The sequence below is a fragment of the Leucoraja erinacea genome, chromosome 32 (genome assembly GCF_028641065.1).
Source record: "Leucoraja erinacea ecotype New England chromosome 32, Leri_hhj_1, whole genome shotgun sequence".
Classification (NCBI taxonomy): Eukaryota; Metazoa; Chordata; class Chondrichthyes; order Rajiformes; family Rajidae; genus Leucoraja; species Leucoraja erinaceus.
The window spans coordinates 17,936,522-17,954,233 of NC_073408.1; the positions used below are offsets into that span (position 1 = coordinate 17,936,522).

The 17,712-nt window shown below is 43.4% G+C and overlaps 1 protein-coding gene across 1 annotated transcript in view; it reads right to left on the minus strand.

The window, feature by feature from the left end:
* Window positions 1–17,712, minus strand: part of LOC129712410 (endothelial cell-selective adhesion molecule-like) — a 93,530-nt gene that overhangs the window by 13,180 nt on the left and 62,638 nt on the right. The window contains exons 2-6 of the mRNA XM_055660823.1: window positions 11,513–11,661; window positions 9,579–9,780; window positions 7,707–7,862; window positions 3,261–3,383; window positions 104–245 (exon numbers count right to left, since the gene is read on the minus strand). Of these exons, the coding sequence (XP_055516798.1) occupies window positions 104–245; window positions 3,261–3,383; window positions 7,707–7,862; window positions 9,579–9,780; window positions 11,513–11,661 (772 nt within the window). The remainder of the gene's footprint in view (window positions 1–103; window positions 246–3,260; window positions 3,384–7,706; window positions 7,863–9,578; window positions 9,781–11,512; window positions 11,662–17,712) is intronic.

Genomic DNA, 17,712 nt, shown 5'->3' on the forward strand with positions numbered 1-17,712 from the left:
TCGCTGGGCGGCATGGACTTGGTGGCCCAAAGGGCCTGTTTCCATGTGGTATCTCTGAAACTAACCTAAACTCCACAAACTTCATGGAAACTTGGATACTTACTTTATCTCATTAGCCAGATCCTCCTCCTTTTCAAATTTTCTCTTCCTTTGATAGATGCAGAAGAAGCCAATGATAGCGACCAGCAAACATATCCCCAAGAATGCCCCAATAATAGCCCCAGCGAAGAATCCTGCATTATTTGCTGTGGAAAGTAGAAACAAATTGAAGATGAATCATTCCTTCGTGACGGGTCCTCAAATCGCAAAGAAAAACAAGAAATACAGGAGTTTTAACAAGATGCTGAAAATTGGGCCCAAAATGCTGGAGTAATTCAGCGGGTCAGGCAGCATCTCTGGAGAGAAGTAATGGATGATGTTTTCGGTCGAGACCCATCTTCAGATGTTTGAAGAAGGGGCACGACCTGAAAAGGCACCCATCCCTTCTCTCCAGAGATGCTGCCTGTCCCACTGAGTTACTCCAACATTTTGTGTCTATCTTCAGTTTAAACCAGCATCTGCAGTTCCTTCCTACACATTTCATCTGTTGAAAATTGGATTTGTACTCGAGGCTTCTTTGGGTATAAGAACCCTGCAAATGACTATCTGCAATGTTATTCAATGAATCTTCACATTTCCGATTGAGCATGCAAGCCAACGCTATCAGGTGCAGCATTTCCGTTCCTTATACTGTAACCTCTCATCCTGGGAGAGCTGTGGGAGGTGAGAAGGACTAAGGGTGAGGTAGAAGTACATCCCTACTCCCTGCTGTGATGGCTAGAATTCTATTCCAAAGCCTTCAGATTCCTTCATAGGTCATAGGGGCAGAATTAGGCCAAAAGCCTCTATTTTCCCTCCCAGCCCCATTCTCTTGCTTTCTCCCCTTAACCTTTGACACTCTTACTAATCAAGAACCAGTCAACTTCCATTTCAAAAATACCTAATGAATTGGCCTCCACAGCTGTTTGTGGCAATGGATTCCAGAGATTCGCCACATTCTGACTAAAGAAATCCCTCTTCATCTCCTTTCTAATGATACGTCCTTTTATTCTGAGGCTGTGTCCTCTAGTCCTAGACACTCCACCTAGTGCAAACATCCTTTCCACATCCACCCTATCCAGGCCTTTCACCGTTCATTAAGTTGAGTCTCCCCTCATCCTTCCAAACTCCAGCAAGTACAGGCCCACAGCATTGCATTACCCAGTCTTGCTTAAAAGACATTCGGAATTTGGGAGATAAATTTTGGGGTCAAGGCATGGCTTGGGGACGATAACACTCATGATTGTAGTAGCCATTGAGTATGTTATAACTATAGCCAGTTACCTTTAAATGTTAAAGAGGGAACTGCAGATGCTGGAGAATCGAAGGTTACACAGAAAAGCTGGAGAAACTCAGCGGGTGCAGCAGCATCTATGGAGCGAAGGAAATAGGCAACGTTTCGGGCCGAAACCCTTCTTCAGACTGATCAGGGGTGGGGGTGGGTGGGGACAAGAAAGGGAAAAGGAGGAGTAGCCAGAAGGCTGGAGGGTGGGAGGAGACAGCAGGGGAGCTGAGAAAGGGGAGGAGACAGCAAGGACTAACAGAATTGGGAGAAGTCGATGTTCATGCCCCCGGGGTGCAGACTCCCCTATTCAGGGAACGGGGGTTCCCCTCCTCCACCATAAATGAGGCTCGCACCAAGGTCTCTTCCATACCCCGCAACACTGCTCTCTCTCCCCATCCCCGCACTCGCAACAAGGGCCGAGTCCCCCTAGTCCTCACCTTTCACCCCACCAGCCGTCACATACAAAAAATAATCATCCGTCAGTTTCGCCACCTCCAACGTGACCCCACTACTCGCCACATCTTCCCATCTCCCCCCATATCTGCCTTCCGCAAAGACCGCTCCCTCCACAACTCCCTTGTCAATTCTTCCCTTCCCTCTCGGTCCACCCCCTCCCCGGGCACTTTCCCTTGCACCCGCAAGAGATGCAACACTTGTCCCTTTACCTCCCCCCTCGACTCCGTTCAAGGACCCAAGCAATCGTTCCAGGTGCGACAGAGGTTTACCTGCATCTCTTCCAACCTCATCTATTGCGTCCGCTGCTCTAGATGTCAGCAGATCTATATCGGTGAGACCAAGCGGAGGTTGGGCGATCGTTTCGCCGAACACCTCCGCTCGGTCCGCAATAACCAAGCTGACCTCCCGGTGGCTCAGCACTTCAACTCCCCCTCCCACTCCGCCTCCGACCTCTCTGTCCTGGGTCTCCTCCATGGCCACAGCGAGCAGCACCGGAAATTGGAGGAACAGCACCTCATATTCCGTTTGGGGAGTCTGCACCCCGGGGGCATGAACATCGACTTCTCCCAATTCTGTTAGTCCTTGCTGTCTCCTCCCCTTCTTCAGCTCCCTTGCTGTCTCCTCCCGCCCTCCAGCCTTCCGGCTACTCCTCCTTTTCCCTTTCTTGTCCCCACCCACCCCCACCCCTGATCAGTCTGAAGAAGGGTTTCGGCCCGAAACGTTGCCTATTTCCTTCGCTCCATAGATGCTGCTGCACCCGCTGAGTTTCTCCAGCTTTTCTGTGTAACCTTTAAATGTTATCTACCTGTAATTATGTGGGTGGGATTTATTACGTAGGCGTGTTTGAGTCTGGGATTCTCGCGCAGATGCACTAGTAGTTTTAGTTTTTAGTTTTGAAGAAGCGTGGGGAAGGCACAGCTTTCGCCCATGTACGAGTTTGACTATGAGTAAGATCAAAGTGCATTTAAACAAGAAGAAGTTTGGATTAATATCTCACTGTTTTTACCATATAGAAACTATTAATTAAGAGACTTTGTTTTGAAGATTTATCTCTGGACGGCTTTGAATGTCTCGTGGAGAGCTCGCATGCGTAATGAGGCTATCCCCTCACCCCTGTCTACAATCATAGTGGCTAGAGGAAAAATTCCTTGAACGATATAATAATCTGTCACTACAATGATGATAACATTATTTAAAAGTCTGTTCGGTAATAAATACTCAGTGCATGAATGAATGGGTTACACAACTAGAGAGGGCATAAAATATGTCCACAGAATTGATCACTAACATCAGTTGACTTGGATCAACAAAATGCATCAGTTTAGTTTATTGTCACGTGTAACGAGGTACAGTGAAAAGCTTTGTTGCCTGCTAACCAGTCAGCGGAAAGTCAATGCATGATTACAATCGAGGAACGGCCCAAATACACTGCTGTACTTACAAGTTGTCACATCCATCTGTATTGAGCATGATGCATTCCCTATTGAATTTATGGACCTGCAAATGTATAATCCAGACATCTCCTTGGTGAGGTTCTTCAGTATCAGAGTTCCCATTTGAGAGTCTAGAAAATAAACATTGTATTAAGAAAGTCAAAATGCAATTGAGACTCAAAGGTCGGCAACCTGCTGGATAAAGTCACAAATACATCCCAAGTGCCTTTTCATTCATACCCACTAGAATTAGATCAGAAAAGATGCTCTTTTTCATTTTCCACTTAGTTAAAGCTCATGATGAACCCATTCCTTCTCTCCAAACATGCTGCCTGTCCTGCTGAGTAACTCCAGCATTCTGTGTTTATCCATGATATGAATGTTTGCCTTGAAGTGAAGTATTCCTATTCAGGTCCAGGGTTATATCTTCAATATAACCTGATTACGCACCATCCCAATACCAAACCATTCTCTGGCAAGACCTGGGACTATTAAATGGGCAAGACATCTTGAAATGATGATCTTGGAAGAGCTGGTGGTGATGTATGCTCATCATATTTCCTTCTCATCTTCTGACTGTCTTATCAGCAACCCATCCTGACAGTCACCCTGGCCCTGAACCAGCACGGATATTCCTTTTACACCTTTACATCCCCCCCCCCCCTTCTCTGCAAATTAAAACTAACTTTCTCTGCCCCAATAATGATGAGGTTTTTGACCTGAAACTCTGGTTTTCTGCCTGACTTTAGACTTTACTTTAGAGATTCAGTGCGGAAATAGGCCCTTCGGCCCACCGAGTCCGCGCCAACCAGCGATTACCCCGTCCACTAGCACACACTTACGTAGCAGGGACAATTTAGAATTTACAGAAGCCAATTACCTACGAACCTGTAAGTTTTTTGGATGTGGGAGGAAACCGGAGTATACAGAGAAAACCTGTATACTCCAGTTTAGCATGTCACAAGAACATGCTAAATCAGTACAGACAGCACCTGTAGTTAGGATCGAACCCGAGTCTCTGGCGCTGTAAGGCAGCAACTGTACCACTGCGCTACTGTGTTGCCCTGCAAAATGTTTCCAATATGTTTCTGTCCTTATTTCAGTTTTTTTTAATTTTCTATTTAAATGTGCATAGAAACGTAGAAAAATTGGTGCAGGAATAGGCCATTCGGCCATTCGAGCTAGCGCCACCATTCAATATAATCATGGTTGATCATCTAAAATCAGTACCTGTTCCTGCTTTCTCCCCATATCCCTTGATTCCTTTAACTCTAAGAGCTAAATCTACATTAACTCCCTCTTGAAAACATCCAGTGAATTGGCCTCCACTGCTTTCTGTGGCAGACAATTCCACAGATTCACAACTCTCTGGGTGTAAAAGGTTTTCCTCATCTCAGTCCTAAATGGCCTACCCCTTATTCTTAAACAGTGTGACCCCTGGTTCTGGATTCCACCAACATCGGGAACATCCTAAAATCTTGCCATTAAGAGGATTCCAAAAATATTTTCAGTTGCTCCAATCAATAAAATTCCCGATCCTACTATTAAATAATCTCCCATTTTATATTTAGCTTTGTAATGGTTGGGTCAGGTGCCTGGACCATCAAAGCAAGATCTCAACATAAACAATGAACCCTGTTTGTATTCTGGCTACAAAATCAGTCACTGTTAACTTTCAGTGTTGCTGCTCAGCACATAATCCTGTTTGAACACCTGGAGATTAATTTTCTTGTTTCATGCATATATAAATATTCCCACACCTTGGTACTGGTTCATATCTGGGTTAATATCTGGCAGCATCTCTGGAGTGAAGGAATGGGTGACGTTTCGTGTCAAGATCCTAGCTCTTGGAGTTGATACTACTTTGGTTTTGGGTGATATGGGATGGTGGGGGAGATAGTGGTAAATCAGGAGGAGAATCAGTAAGTAAAAGAATTGGAGAGGGCCTGTCCAAGTCAAGTTCCCAGTTCCCATTGCCTGGATCTGCTCCATGAAATTCCCTTGTGTCTCTCAGTCTTCACAGATGCGTTGAAAACCTCGTTCAGTGCAAGGGACTCAGTTGATGTCGATTGCCCAAGCCAACAATGGAAATCTTAGTGCGTAAGAAGGAACTGCAGATGCTGGTTTAAACCAAAGATAGACAGAATATGCTGGAGTAACTCAGCGGGACAGGCAGCATCTCTGTAGATGAATGGGTGACGTTACGGGTCGAGACCTTTCTTCAAACTGATGTGATGATAATCTGATGAAAATCTTAGAGCAGCATTCAGTGTGAGATGCACAATCTTAGATACCATTGTAATCATCATTGTTATCATTGATGATCAGCTGCTCCTGAGTGGGCCTAAAACTAAGCGGAAACTCAGAGTGCCTTTGCTGTGTCAGCACCGAGATTATGGAATGAATTGCCTCTACACGTTAAACAGGCCCCTTCTCTGGCTGTTTTTAAATCACTCCTGAAGACACATCTATTCTCCGTGGCCTTTGTAGACCAGTAAGGTGTCGACTTATTTATTTACTTTATTTGCTTAATTTTTCTGCGTGGTTCATACTCATGTTTTATGTTTTTTTAATTTATTGTTGAATTTCGTATGTAATTTATGCGCCTCATGTTAGCTGTATGTTCTGTTATTCTGCCTGTTTTATGATGTCTTGCTTATTTTTTTTTTTTTTTTCTGTACAGCACTTTGGTCAACTTTGGGTGTTTTTTAAAGTGCTTAACAAATAAAGTTGGATTGGATTGGATTGTATATCTAAGATTGTGTAAATTGTGTTGTGTCTTGGGTCTTTTTTCTTGTGTGTATGACTGCAGAAACAACATTTCATTTGAGCCTCTATGAGGTTCAAGTGACAAATAAATTGTATTGTATTGTGTGTGTTGTGTATATCTTCAGACACACGAAGAAACCCAGAACCAGTCACAAATCTTCATGCTAAATTTTCAATCCATTTTTAATATTTTATTCACAGAAATTGAATTATCTAGCATATTAAATTATAACCTTGTGCAATCAATTTCGAGCCAAGAAATTGTTTTGACAGCCCACAAATTGAGATGTTTTCAGTTGCCAAAGTATGAGTAACCAGAAGAAATTGATACGGTGAATGTAAAAGGATTTAAAAAAATTAAGAACTTTTTGTTAACCACTTTTAAGTTCTGATGAGGAAATTCACTGCCTGAAAGGCTGGTGCAACATGGTTCAATTGAAAAAAAGGAAAAGAAAGTGGATAAAGAGTTAAAGAGATAAAAAAAAATAAAGGGATTATGGGGAAAGAGTAGGATGTGTGTGTGTACATGTGTGTGTACGTGTATGTGTTTCTGTGTACAAGTATGCCTGTATCTGCGTGCGCTCATATTTCAGGCCGATTCAGGACCTCCAAGCCCCGGAGTGTCCGTCTGTCTCAAAGTCGGAGTTCCGAGCATCCCGACGAGAGGGTCTATACATCGGGCTGTCCGTAGCGGCAACTGTGGAGGGTTCATGGCCCCGACCACAGGTGAACAAAGGAGGAGGAGTGACTGAACGTTATTGCCTTGAAGAATGGTGATGCCACTGTGGTGGATGTTGATGTTGTATTCTATTGTCTATTGTGCTCTTTTGATTGTATGGCTGCATGGTAAGTCTAATTCCACTGTACCTTAATTGGTGCATGTGGCAATCAACGTGAACTTGAACTTGAACTTCTAGAGAATTTCAATTCCATTAACTTCAGAGGAGTTATCATAGTCACTGATAGACAATACATTTCTATCCCTCTATTCCATGGAGGCCAACATGCAAATACATCATGCAAGTCTCTTTTTGAGATTAATGATCCAGTCATATCAGAGATGTTTAAACTGGGAGGTCACCATCCCTGGCAATGTCAAAACTGGGTCACCAAAGTATATCAAGCCAGAGGGAGTAGTGTTTGGTCCAACAAAACAAGTAGGAAAGAGTCCTGCGGAACATGGGGTAGATAAGGAAAGAGAGAGTCCTGGGGAATGGGGGAGGGGGGAGTAAAGAGAAACCTCAGAAGTTGAAGGGGAGAGTAAGAGAAAGAGAGACATAGGGACCTTGGAGAATACAGGCGAGAGAGACCCAGGGAACTCCAGGTGTAGGAGGGAGACACCATGAGGAGCCTCTGGCTGGGTGAGAGAAAGTTACCCATGAGCTTGGACAGAGTGTGAGGGAGGTAGGCCTAGTGAGCTGGGAGTGCAGATGGAGGCATCTTGATCAGCGTGAGCAAGTTGGGCTGAAGGTCCTCTTTCAACGCTGTATGACTATGACTCTCTCAATGCACATATCCTGCTTATCCCAACATCAGGACACCTTAACACAGTCTACAGACAAGAAGCGTGTTGGAAATATAGTCTCTGGTGCACGGTATGAAATTTGTATGATTCATCGTGTTTATTCATGAGAATTCAGCGAGATTACATAAATCAATGAAAGCACTTTAGTTTCCATACTCACTGTGGGCTGGGAAGTTAAAAAACTGCGGCTTGAGGGTATTGCGTTGCCAGGTATAGGTAGGGACTGGTTTTCCCCGTGTCGAGCGGCAGGTCAGAGTCACGTTATGCCCAATAATCTGAGTCCCGTACATGTTGCATTTTGGTGTTGAGGGTGGAACTGTTTTGAGGGGAAGAGGAATACAAAATAAAATGAGACAGATGCTTAGAACACGTGGAGCATATTGCAATTGCTACAATACTCAGAGTGAACTCCCTGATCTAGTTTTCAAACATAAGAATCTCTGGACAAAAGAAATGTTTCTTTTTAATTCATTTACAGTTTGTGGTTTAGTTTAGTTTAGATATACAGCATGGAAACAGGACCTTTGACCCACCGAGTCCGCACCGACCAGCGATCCCCGCACATTAACACTACATGGGACAATTTTACATTAATAAATTTATCCCAAGCCAATTAACCTACAAACCTGTACGTCTTTGGAGTGTGGGAGGATCTCGGAGAAAACCCACACAGGTCACGAGGAGAACGTACAAATTCCGTACAGACAAGCACACAAAGACAGGGTCGAACCTGTAGTCAGGATCTGGCACTGTAAAGTAGCAACTCTACTGCTCAGATTGTGGTGTTGTAAGAAAGGCCAGAATATATTCCCGTTCACTATTTGCTCCTGGAAATTGAAGCCCATTTGAATGAGGCTCTCCCATGGTGCTCATGAGTATGGAGTTTCAGGATTCAGAGAGTGATGACAAATCTCCAAGTCAGGCTGGGTTCAAGACTTGTATGGGAATTTGTCTTGGCTTTACCATGCGCCCTTTGCCAGTGTGGTGACAATGATGATGGTACGTTTGAATATTTGCATTCTACCGTACTTTTAGCAGTATGATCTAGCATCACAGTATATTATCCTACACCAAACGGAAGAATGACAGAGGGAGTCTCCATAATGAAGAGCAGGGCATCATTGCCTTAAAACTAAGGGATCCACTCAAGCAATCCTGATATATTATTCTCAGGCACCCCACATCGTGTCTGTCCTGCCAAGAAACCTGCCACTCTCCCCTTATTCTCAGCACATGTGCACCCACTAGCCAAGTCCCACTGGTGCAGAGCATCCTGGGAATTGTAGTCATTAAATCAGATTGGAGCCAGACGGAGCAGATTGTTATGCAGATAACGCTCATTATAACAGACCATGGGGCAGGAACGATAATTTCTGAATGTCCGCTACAACCGAGTAAGGGATTCAATCCAATCATTCTATGAATGGAGTTTTATACAAATGCAATGCTCTTTTTATCAGCTAAAAAAATATTTTTGTTACTCCAAATTAAATGGTGTTTGATACATTGATAAATAGAGTATAATTGTGCTAAGGGGCAGCATGGTGGTGCAGCTGTCAAGTTGTTGCCTCACAGCGCCAGAGGCCTGGGTTTTGTCCTAATGCTGTGCTGTGCTGACGGGTGCTCTCTGTGTGTAGTTTGTACGTTTTCCCCGGATGCTCCAGTTTCCACCCGCATGCCAAAGACGTGCAGGTTTGTACATATGCCAGTTGTACAAACATTTGTACGTGTGGCTTTGGTAAAGATTGTAAATTTTCCCTAGTGTGTAGGATAGTGCTTGTGTGCGGGGTGATCGCTGGTCGGCATGGATTGGGTGGGCCGAAGGGCCTGTTTCCACACTGTATCTCTAAGCTAAACAAAAGCTGTCACGATTGAAGCAATTGCTCGTCAATGTCAGTGACCTCCCGCAGTGTAACTCGCAGCTTGTGTCCTGAAAGAGACAGTACTGTCTGATTACCATGGGGAGGCGCTGGATGCTATGACTGAAACCCTTATACAGAGGTTTGTAATAATAAGAGCAGACTGTACATACCCAGCACGGACAGATTGGTTGCTTTCTCTTTCAAGTCATCAGGATTTGTAGTAACTATCATGCAAGAATAGCGAGCTGTATCAGCTAAAGTGGTGTTGTTGATATATATAGACACGTCTCTGTTTAGCTTCGAATGCAGGAAACCAACACGGTTACGATAGTCAGGCTTTGCTATAATTTTGTTGTCCTGGTAAATTAACATCTGGGAAGAAGAAACATAAGATACCTTAGAAAAGGAAAGTTAGCAGCATGCTAACTAAAACAATCAAACTAAATCTGTACATTCTTTAACACTAACAGAAATGTACTAAGCAAATTTGTAAATAACTACTGATGTAGAACTGTCCTCGTATTTTAAATTATTGGGAATAATGTAAAGAGACATTTAAAGACTCAATTCTCAGATCAATTCTCCTGAGGGTTTAGACTTTACGGATGCAGTGCAGAAACAGGCCCTTCGACCCACCGAGTCCGTGCCAGCCAGTGATCACCTCTTACACTAGCACCATCCTACACACCCGGCACAATTTACAACTAACCTACAAACCTGCACATCTTTGGAGTGTGGGAGGAAACCGGAGCACCTGGAGAAAACCCACTGAGGGACATGTGAACCGACTGAAACTTCAGGTGCAGTGGGTGCAGGGATTGGTTTTACTATACCCCCGCATACTTAATCTTGCCACTGGATTAACTAACATCACCCAGTGCAGAGCAAAGTCATAACTGCAGCAGCATTACAACACAAATGCAAATGAGACAGTTAGGATCATTCTCATGATATTTTATTGTCACATGTACTTGGTACTGTGAAATTCTTTGTTTTGCATAAAATACACATGTATGCAAAGAGTCACCACGTAAAGGGCACTGAAAGGATTCAATATAGTCACGATGGTTTCTCTTCCTTCTCGCCCCCCAACTTCACACCCAGCCACCAACCTCTCCCACCCAGGAGATATTTCTGCGGTCACAAACATCATGAGGTCGCACTGGAGGTCAGAATCCAGGCTGTTTCTCTGGTGCTCTGCAACTACAGTCTTACCTGCTGCATCACAATGCTGCCTAGTTACTCACTTGTTTGTTGACCATTTTGTGGTCTTTCTTGTGCCATTTCTAATGTAGCTTAGATTGGATTTTTTCTTCACCGTTCATCAACATTAGGGCAGCCACAGAGACACAGCGATAAGACTGCTGCATTACAGCGCCAGAGACCCGGTTTCAATCCGAACTATTGGTGCTGCCTGCACGGAGTTTGTTTGTTCTCTCCATGACCCGTGTGGGTTTTCTCCGGGAGCTCCAGTTTCCTCCTACACTCTGAAAGACGTACGGGTTTGTAGGCTAATTGGCTTGGTAAAATGGTAAATTGTTCCTAGTGTGTAGGACAGTGTTCGTGTACGGGTATCGCTGGTGGGCGCGGACTCGGTGGGCTGAAGGGCCTGTTTCCATGCTGTAGCTCCAAGCTAAACTTAATTTCTCATATACACCACACCCCTTCCAAGCGCAAACCACACAAATATAGACATTTGGTATTCCTGATATCTGGATTGCTGTCAGAATCCACTTCAGCATACGTTTCAACGTATTACCTTCTAATAGTAAAACGGAAATTGGAAGCTGGAATCGATAACTGTGGCCTAGCAAAGACTCGGGTCAAGGAAAGAGCATTCATGTCGCGGCCCTGTTTCCACCAATCTATCCACCACCATGCACAAGAAGCGCAAGACAGGCACCATTGTGCAGATGCCGGGAAGTGTGTTCAGCTCTGGCTGAAGAACTTCTAATCTTGTGTGTGGTCTCGATAAGAAGAAGAAGCAAACACAGCCATTTGTTGCTGAATAATTGGAGATTTCAATTCCAAATGGATGAAGTCACCTCAGTTTAGACATTCAATTTTTGTTGCTATGATATCACTTGAACCTCTGTTAACTTACCGTTCCGCTGTTCTCTTTCCTCCAACTGACAAACGTGACGTTTATATCTGACGAGGCAGTGATAATCAGACTGGTTAAGACAACTCTATCGCCAATGGAGACCCGCTTGGTGCTTGGCATCTCCAGCCGCACTTCTTGTGAGAGCACATCTGCAAAAGACAATAGAAGGAGATACAAATTAGAAGCGCCTATAAATCACAGAGGGTGACTGGGTTAATATATGATGGCAAGGCAGGCAGCGCCTTTACCACCTCAGGCAATTGAGGAAATTCAGAGTGTCTCCGAGGATCCTCCAGTGCTTCTACGCAGCGGCAGTGGAAAGCATCTTGTCCGGGAACATCACCATCTGGTTCGGGAATTGCTCTGCCAAGGACAAGAAGGCTCTGCAGAGAGTAGTGCGTTCGGCCGAACGCACTATGGGAACTTCACTCACCCCCCTGCAGGAACTATACAACAGGAGGTGCAACTCCAGAGCAAACAAAATCATGAGAGACCTCTTCCACCCCTGCAACGGACTGTTCCAGCCGCTACGGTCAGGCAAACGCCTCCGTTGCCATGCAGTGAGAACGGAGAGGTTGAGAAGGAGTTTCTTCCCAGAGGCAATTCGGACTGTAAACGCCTTTCTCACCAGGGACTAACTGTACAGAACGTTTTTCCTTCTATTATTTATTATGTAAAATAATATGTGTGTTATGATTGTGTTTATAATTTGTTTGGTTGTTTTGTTGTTCCGCGAGCATTGCCACTTTCATTTCACTGCACATCTCGTATGTGTATGTGACAAATAAACTTGACTTGACTTGACTTGATGAGCGTTTGACAGCACTGGGCCTGTACCCGCTGGAGTTTAAAAGGATGAGGGGGAACCTCTTTGAAACTTACCACATTGTGAAATGCCTGGATGTATAGAGGATGTTTCCACTAGTCGGAGAGTCTAGAACTAGAGTGTATAGCCTCAGAATAAATGGATGTACTTTAGAAAGGAGATGAAGAAGAATATATTAGAAGGTGGTGAATCCGTGGAATTCATTGCCACACCCAACTATGGAGACCAAGTCATTGGGTACTTTTAAGGCAAAGATTGACAGATACTTGATTGATAAGGGTGTCATGGGTTACGGGGAAAAGTCTGGAGAATGTGGTTGAGAGGTAAAGATAGATCAGTGATGATTGAATGGCGGAGTAGACTCGATGCGCCAAATGCACATTCTCCCCTTGACTGCACGAGTTTTGTCCAGGTGCTCCGGTTTCCTCCCACACTCCATAGACCTACAGGTTTGTAGGTTAATTGGTTTTGGTAAAATTCTAAATTGTCCGTCATGTGTAGGATAGTGTTAGCGTACGGGGTGATTCCTGGTTACTGTGGACTCGTTTGACCGAAGGGCCTGTTTCCGCGCTGTATCTCTAAAGTAAAGTCCCAAAACAGAACAATGAAATTCTAACTCGCAGCAGCACAAGAGATAAGTAAACATAGTCCTCTGTAAACGTAAGGCAGATAAGATAGTCAGATTATCCAGCATCTGCGATCATGGCTGAGCAATATCTGCTACTTCTCGAAGGAGCACACAAAATTGGCCAGAGTCTAGATATTCACAAAACTCCACTTGCCCTCTACTAGTGGACGTGGGCGAGTTGTCTAAAGCATCTCATCGTCAAGCTTATAAGAGGTTATATCCTCATATTAGCTCACCACACGGTCAGATCGGCTTCAAAGATGAACCATTATAGTTAGGACGATCCGATCAATGAACAGTTGAATTTCTATGATTGGCACTGTGGTGGAACCTCTATTTGTTGCTCCTCGTCTGAATGTCTTAGACCAAAAGTTCTGAGGGAGCATTTCCCTGACTGCAAGTCCTACCTTGCCTAAGATACCAATGACAAGCTGTTAAATGCTGAAAACAAACAATATTTTATTTTTGTGAGGTGACCTCCCTTAGTCCCACCCCTTATTAATACAAAGATTAGATCATTTTAGGTTAAAATACAATCTGGTGGACATGTTCTCCACAGAAGGTACACAAAAAAAGCTGGACAAACTATGGAGCGAAGGAAATAGGCAACCTTTCAGGCCAAAACCCTTCTTCAGACGCTCTCCACAGGTGCTGCCTGACCCTCTGAATTACTCCAACACTTTGTGTTTGACTCTTCTTCTTCTTGCGTATGGCGTGCACAGCCTAAAGTTGTAGGACAACTTGTTCCATTTGATCTTATTTGATTGTGCACATCAGGTTGATTGCATTCGTCGAAAAAAGGGCGGACCACATGAAGGTTGCAATCTCCCACCCCGTGTTTGACTCAAGATTCTCGCATCTGCAGTTCCTTCTATCAGATATTTTAAATTGTTACACATAATAAATTAGTGAAGATTTAGTGCTGGAAACACATCCTGCTTGTAGATCAAGAGGGCAATTTATGCTGAACAGCTCATTAAGAAAAAAAAAACTACAGCAGGAGTTGTTTTGGAGCTCATTAGCGTTAAAATATTTTAGTTTTCTGCTGAAGTAGCGCCAGATAATGCAAGCACTAGTTAATTAGGCAACCTCGACAAAATGCACATTAGCCCTGAACACAATGAATACAATTCTGCGATCATGAACAAGAAGTACACAAGGAACAGACAATACTTTTGGAGTAACTCAGCAGGTCAGGTAGTATCTCTGGTTGACATGGATAGGTGAAGTTTTGTGGTTTTTTTTTGTAAATCAGCATCTGCAGTTTGTCCATGAAACAGCCAAACTGCATTCTTAATGTTAGAAAGAGGACCAAACAGTTTTTATCCCAAATGACTGTGGGCAAGTCTCAGGGTACTCCAATCTGCTGTGAGGGGCAGGGCGGTTGAATGAACCAAACCAATTAGCAGACAGTAGGTCCAAGGAACAAGACGCATTATACGCAAAAACAAATCTCAATACATGTTTGAAGTAAGGTTCACCAAATTAATGAAGGAACACAGCATAATATTCCTTCATCAGTTGAGTTTGAGGATTCAGAATCTAGTTTGTATTGGACAAAAATCTGAAGTATAAAATTGCCTCAGCTGTTTTCATCTAGCAAACTACCGAAAATACAAAGTGCTGGAGGAACTCAACAGATCAGCCTGCACCTGGAGGGAATGGACAGGCAATGTTTCAGATTGGAACCCTTCCATCTGAAGAAGGGTCCCAAAACAACATCTGTCCATTCTCCCCCACCTATACTGTCTGATCTGTTGAGTTCCTCCAGCATTTTGTGTTTTGCTCAATTTCTGTAGCATGCTGTAGTCCTTGTGTCTCCATTTTGTAAATTTAAATTCAACCACAGTGCCGTAGCTGGTAGAGCCGCTGCCTCATATCGCCTGAGACCTGGGTTCAATCCTGACCTTGGCTGCTGCCGGCGTGGAGTTTGCATGCTCACCCATGTGACCTACATGGGTTTCCTCTGGGTGCTCCGGTTTCCTCCCTCATCCCAACGATGCGCAGGTTTATAGGGTTAATTGGCCTCTGTAAAATTGCCACTAGTGTGTAGGGGGTGGATTTGAAAGTGGCATAACATTGAACCAGTCAATGGTTGGCATGGACACGGTGGGCCGATGTGCCTGTTTCCATGCTGTTCTCTGAATGAAGCCTGTTGAACACATGCTGCTTACTGTACACCATGTGTGCTGAATATCCTTTGCCAGTACCCTTGTCTTTGTTAACTATTGTGGGCTTCATGCAAACATTATCTTCAGTATATCTTTGTTATATTTGTGTTGAAGCTGTTTTTCAATCCTATTGTTATTAACCCCCCACCTATCTCCTACTAACCCCACTCATCACATTCTCCAACTCGACCCCATGCATCAACATCTCTTGCTCCACCACTGAATTCTGAGCCACCAGCTATCTAGAATCTCCTCTCTTAAACCTAATCTGGCCACTTTAAGAGGTTCATGAGGGTCACTTTCGACTCTTCATTACCCTTCTAAATATCACCATAATATTCAACGCTCATTCCTTACCCTCATGCTTCACATATGTGTTCCATCATTAAGCAAGGTTGCCTCTATGGTTGGGGCGGCATAGTGGCACAGCGGTAGAGTTGCTGCCTTAGAGAGCCAGAGACCTGGGTTTGATCCTGACTATGGGTACTGTCTTGCAAGTTTGCACGTTCGCCCTGTGACTGCATGGGTTTTCTCCAGGGGCTCCTGTTTCCTCCCACACTCCAAAGATCTGCAGGTTTGTAGGTTCACAAGTTCACAAGTTAGAGGAGTAGAATTAGGCCCCATCGAATCTACTCCGCCATTCAATCCGTGGCTGCCTCCCAATCCCATTTTCCTGCCTTCCAATCCCATTTCCAACCGTTCTAATCGAGAATTTGTCTATCTTTGCCTTTCCACTGACTTGGCTTCCACAGACCTCTGTGGCAATGAGTTCCACACATTAACTACCTTGTGACTAAAGGAGTTCCTCATCACCTCCTTTCTAAAAAGGCACCCTTTAATTCTGAGGCTATGACCTCTGGTCCTAGACTCTCCCACCAGCGGAAATATCATTTCCATATCCACTCAAACTATGCCTTTCATTATTCTGTAAGTTTCAATGAGGTCCCCCCATAACCTTCTAAACTCCAGCGAGTAGAGGCCCAGTGCTGTCAAGTGCTCATCATATGCTAACCCACTCATTCCTGGAATCATTCTTGTAAACCTCCTCTGGACCCTCTCCAGAACAAGCACATTCTCCCTCAGATGTAGGGCCCAAATTTGCTCACATGTAATGGTTTTGGTAGAATTTATAAATTGTCCCTATTGTAGGATGGTGCTAGTGTACAGGGTTATCATTGGTCAGCATGGACGGTGGGCCGAAGGGCCTGTTTCTGTGCTGTATCTCTGAAATCTAAAGTTAAACTCTAAAGTTCACCAAAGTTATGCATGGAAAGAGATTGTTTTGTGGAGGATAATTTTTCTTGAATTTATCCATTGTTTGGCTATCAGTTTGATTCATTATGGCCTGTTCTATATAAAGATTTTGAAATTTTCTGCAGAGAAAAAAAACTAACCGATAAGAAAATTGCTTTGTGCTTCATTACATTGATAAATCTCTGTTGGCAATGTATTTTGTAATGCCAACCATGCATTTTGTGGAAAATTGAAGCTTTTAAAGTCTTGAGAGAGAGAATTTAGAGAGATATAATTACTGGAATGGCTGCAGGAGAGAGGGATTTCAGCTAAAAGGTTTGACACTAAAAGTTGAGATTTTTCTCCTTGTATTTACCAGCTACAAGTGCAAGGAGTTAACAATTGCATAAAAGTGTATCGAACCTTTAGTATCGGATGTACTGTTACCGACAAAACCAAGCAGGCACAGTGACATTTGATTTCCACACCACTCCTTAATTCATCTTTCACCGAGGTGAATGTTAAGTAATGTGCATGGTATAAAATATCTTCTGAGGAAGCATTTCTCCAATTAATAGGTGTGGGATCAATGCATGGTGCTCTCTTTACCTCCAATTCTGCATTGCATTATCAATGATCCCAAGACCCTGTAGATGCTTCTAATGGAAAATTGTGATTCATGAAGACATTTAGCCCATGTATAATTGATATGCAAGTTGGTTAATGCTGATTAATACAGATAGTTGAAAACAACACTGAAAAGTAATTATTGACAGCTGGAATTTAAGTTCAATTTGCAATAATATGCAAATTTGCAAGTCATAAAATAATTACATGATTTCCTATAACTCTCCCCAATAACAGAGTTAAAAGAAATGCATTTGTTCAGTCATGAAGGAATAAGAAGCAGCATAAATGTCACTGCAATGGATCAAAGACATGTTCTCATTTTGATTGGTGCCTGGATTAGAAAAGATTATTTTCATAAAAAGGATTGAATCCTTATTGCTTGGATATTTGAGCTGTAATACTTTTCAATATCAAATACAAAAACATTTTAATAATGTAGCTTTCTTGATTTACACAAGGCTGCGGCAATTTCAACAAGTATTACTTCAGTTTATTCTGTCAAACAGATTTATACGATTTCCATATCTTCAAAATTTCCACTGATGTTGCCTCAGCAATGACCTAGAAAAATCACAAGTAATCTGTAGGTTTTCCTTGCCATAAGAAATTCAACTTTGAGTGACTTTTTAAACTAATTCAGAACACCACCCCTTCAGAAAATATGCAGGCAAAAAACTCAAAAAGATATATTGTGTTCACAGTCACACTACAA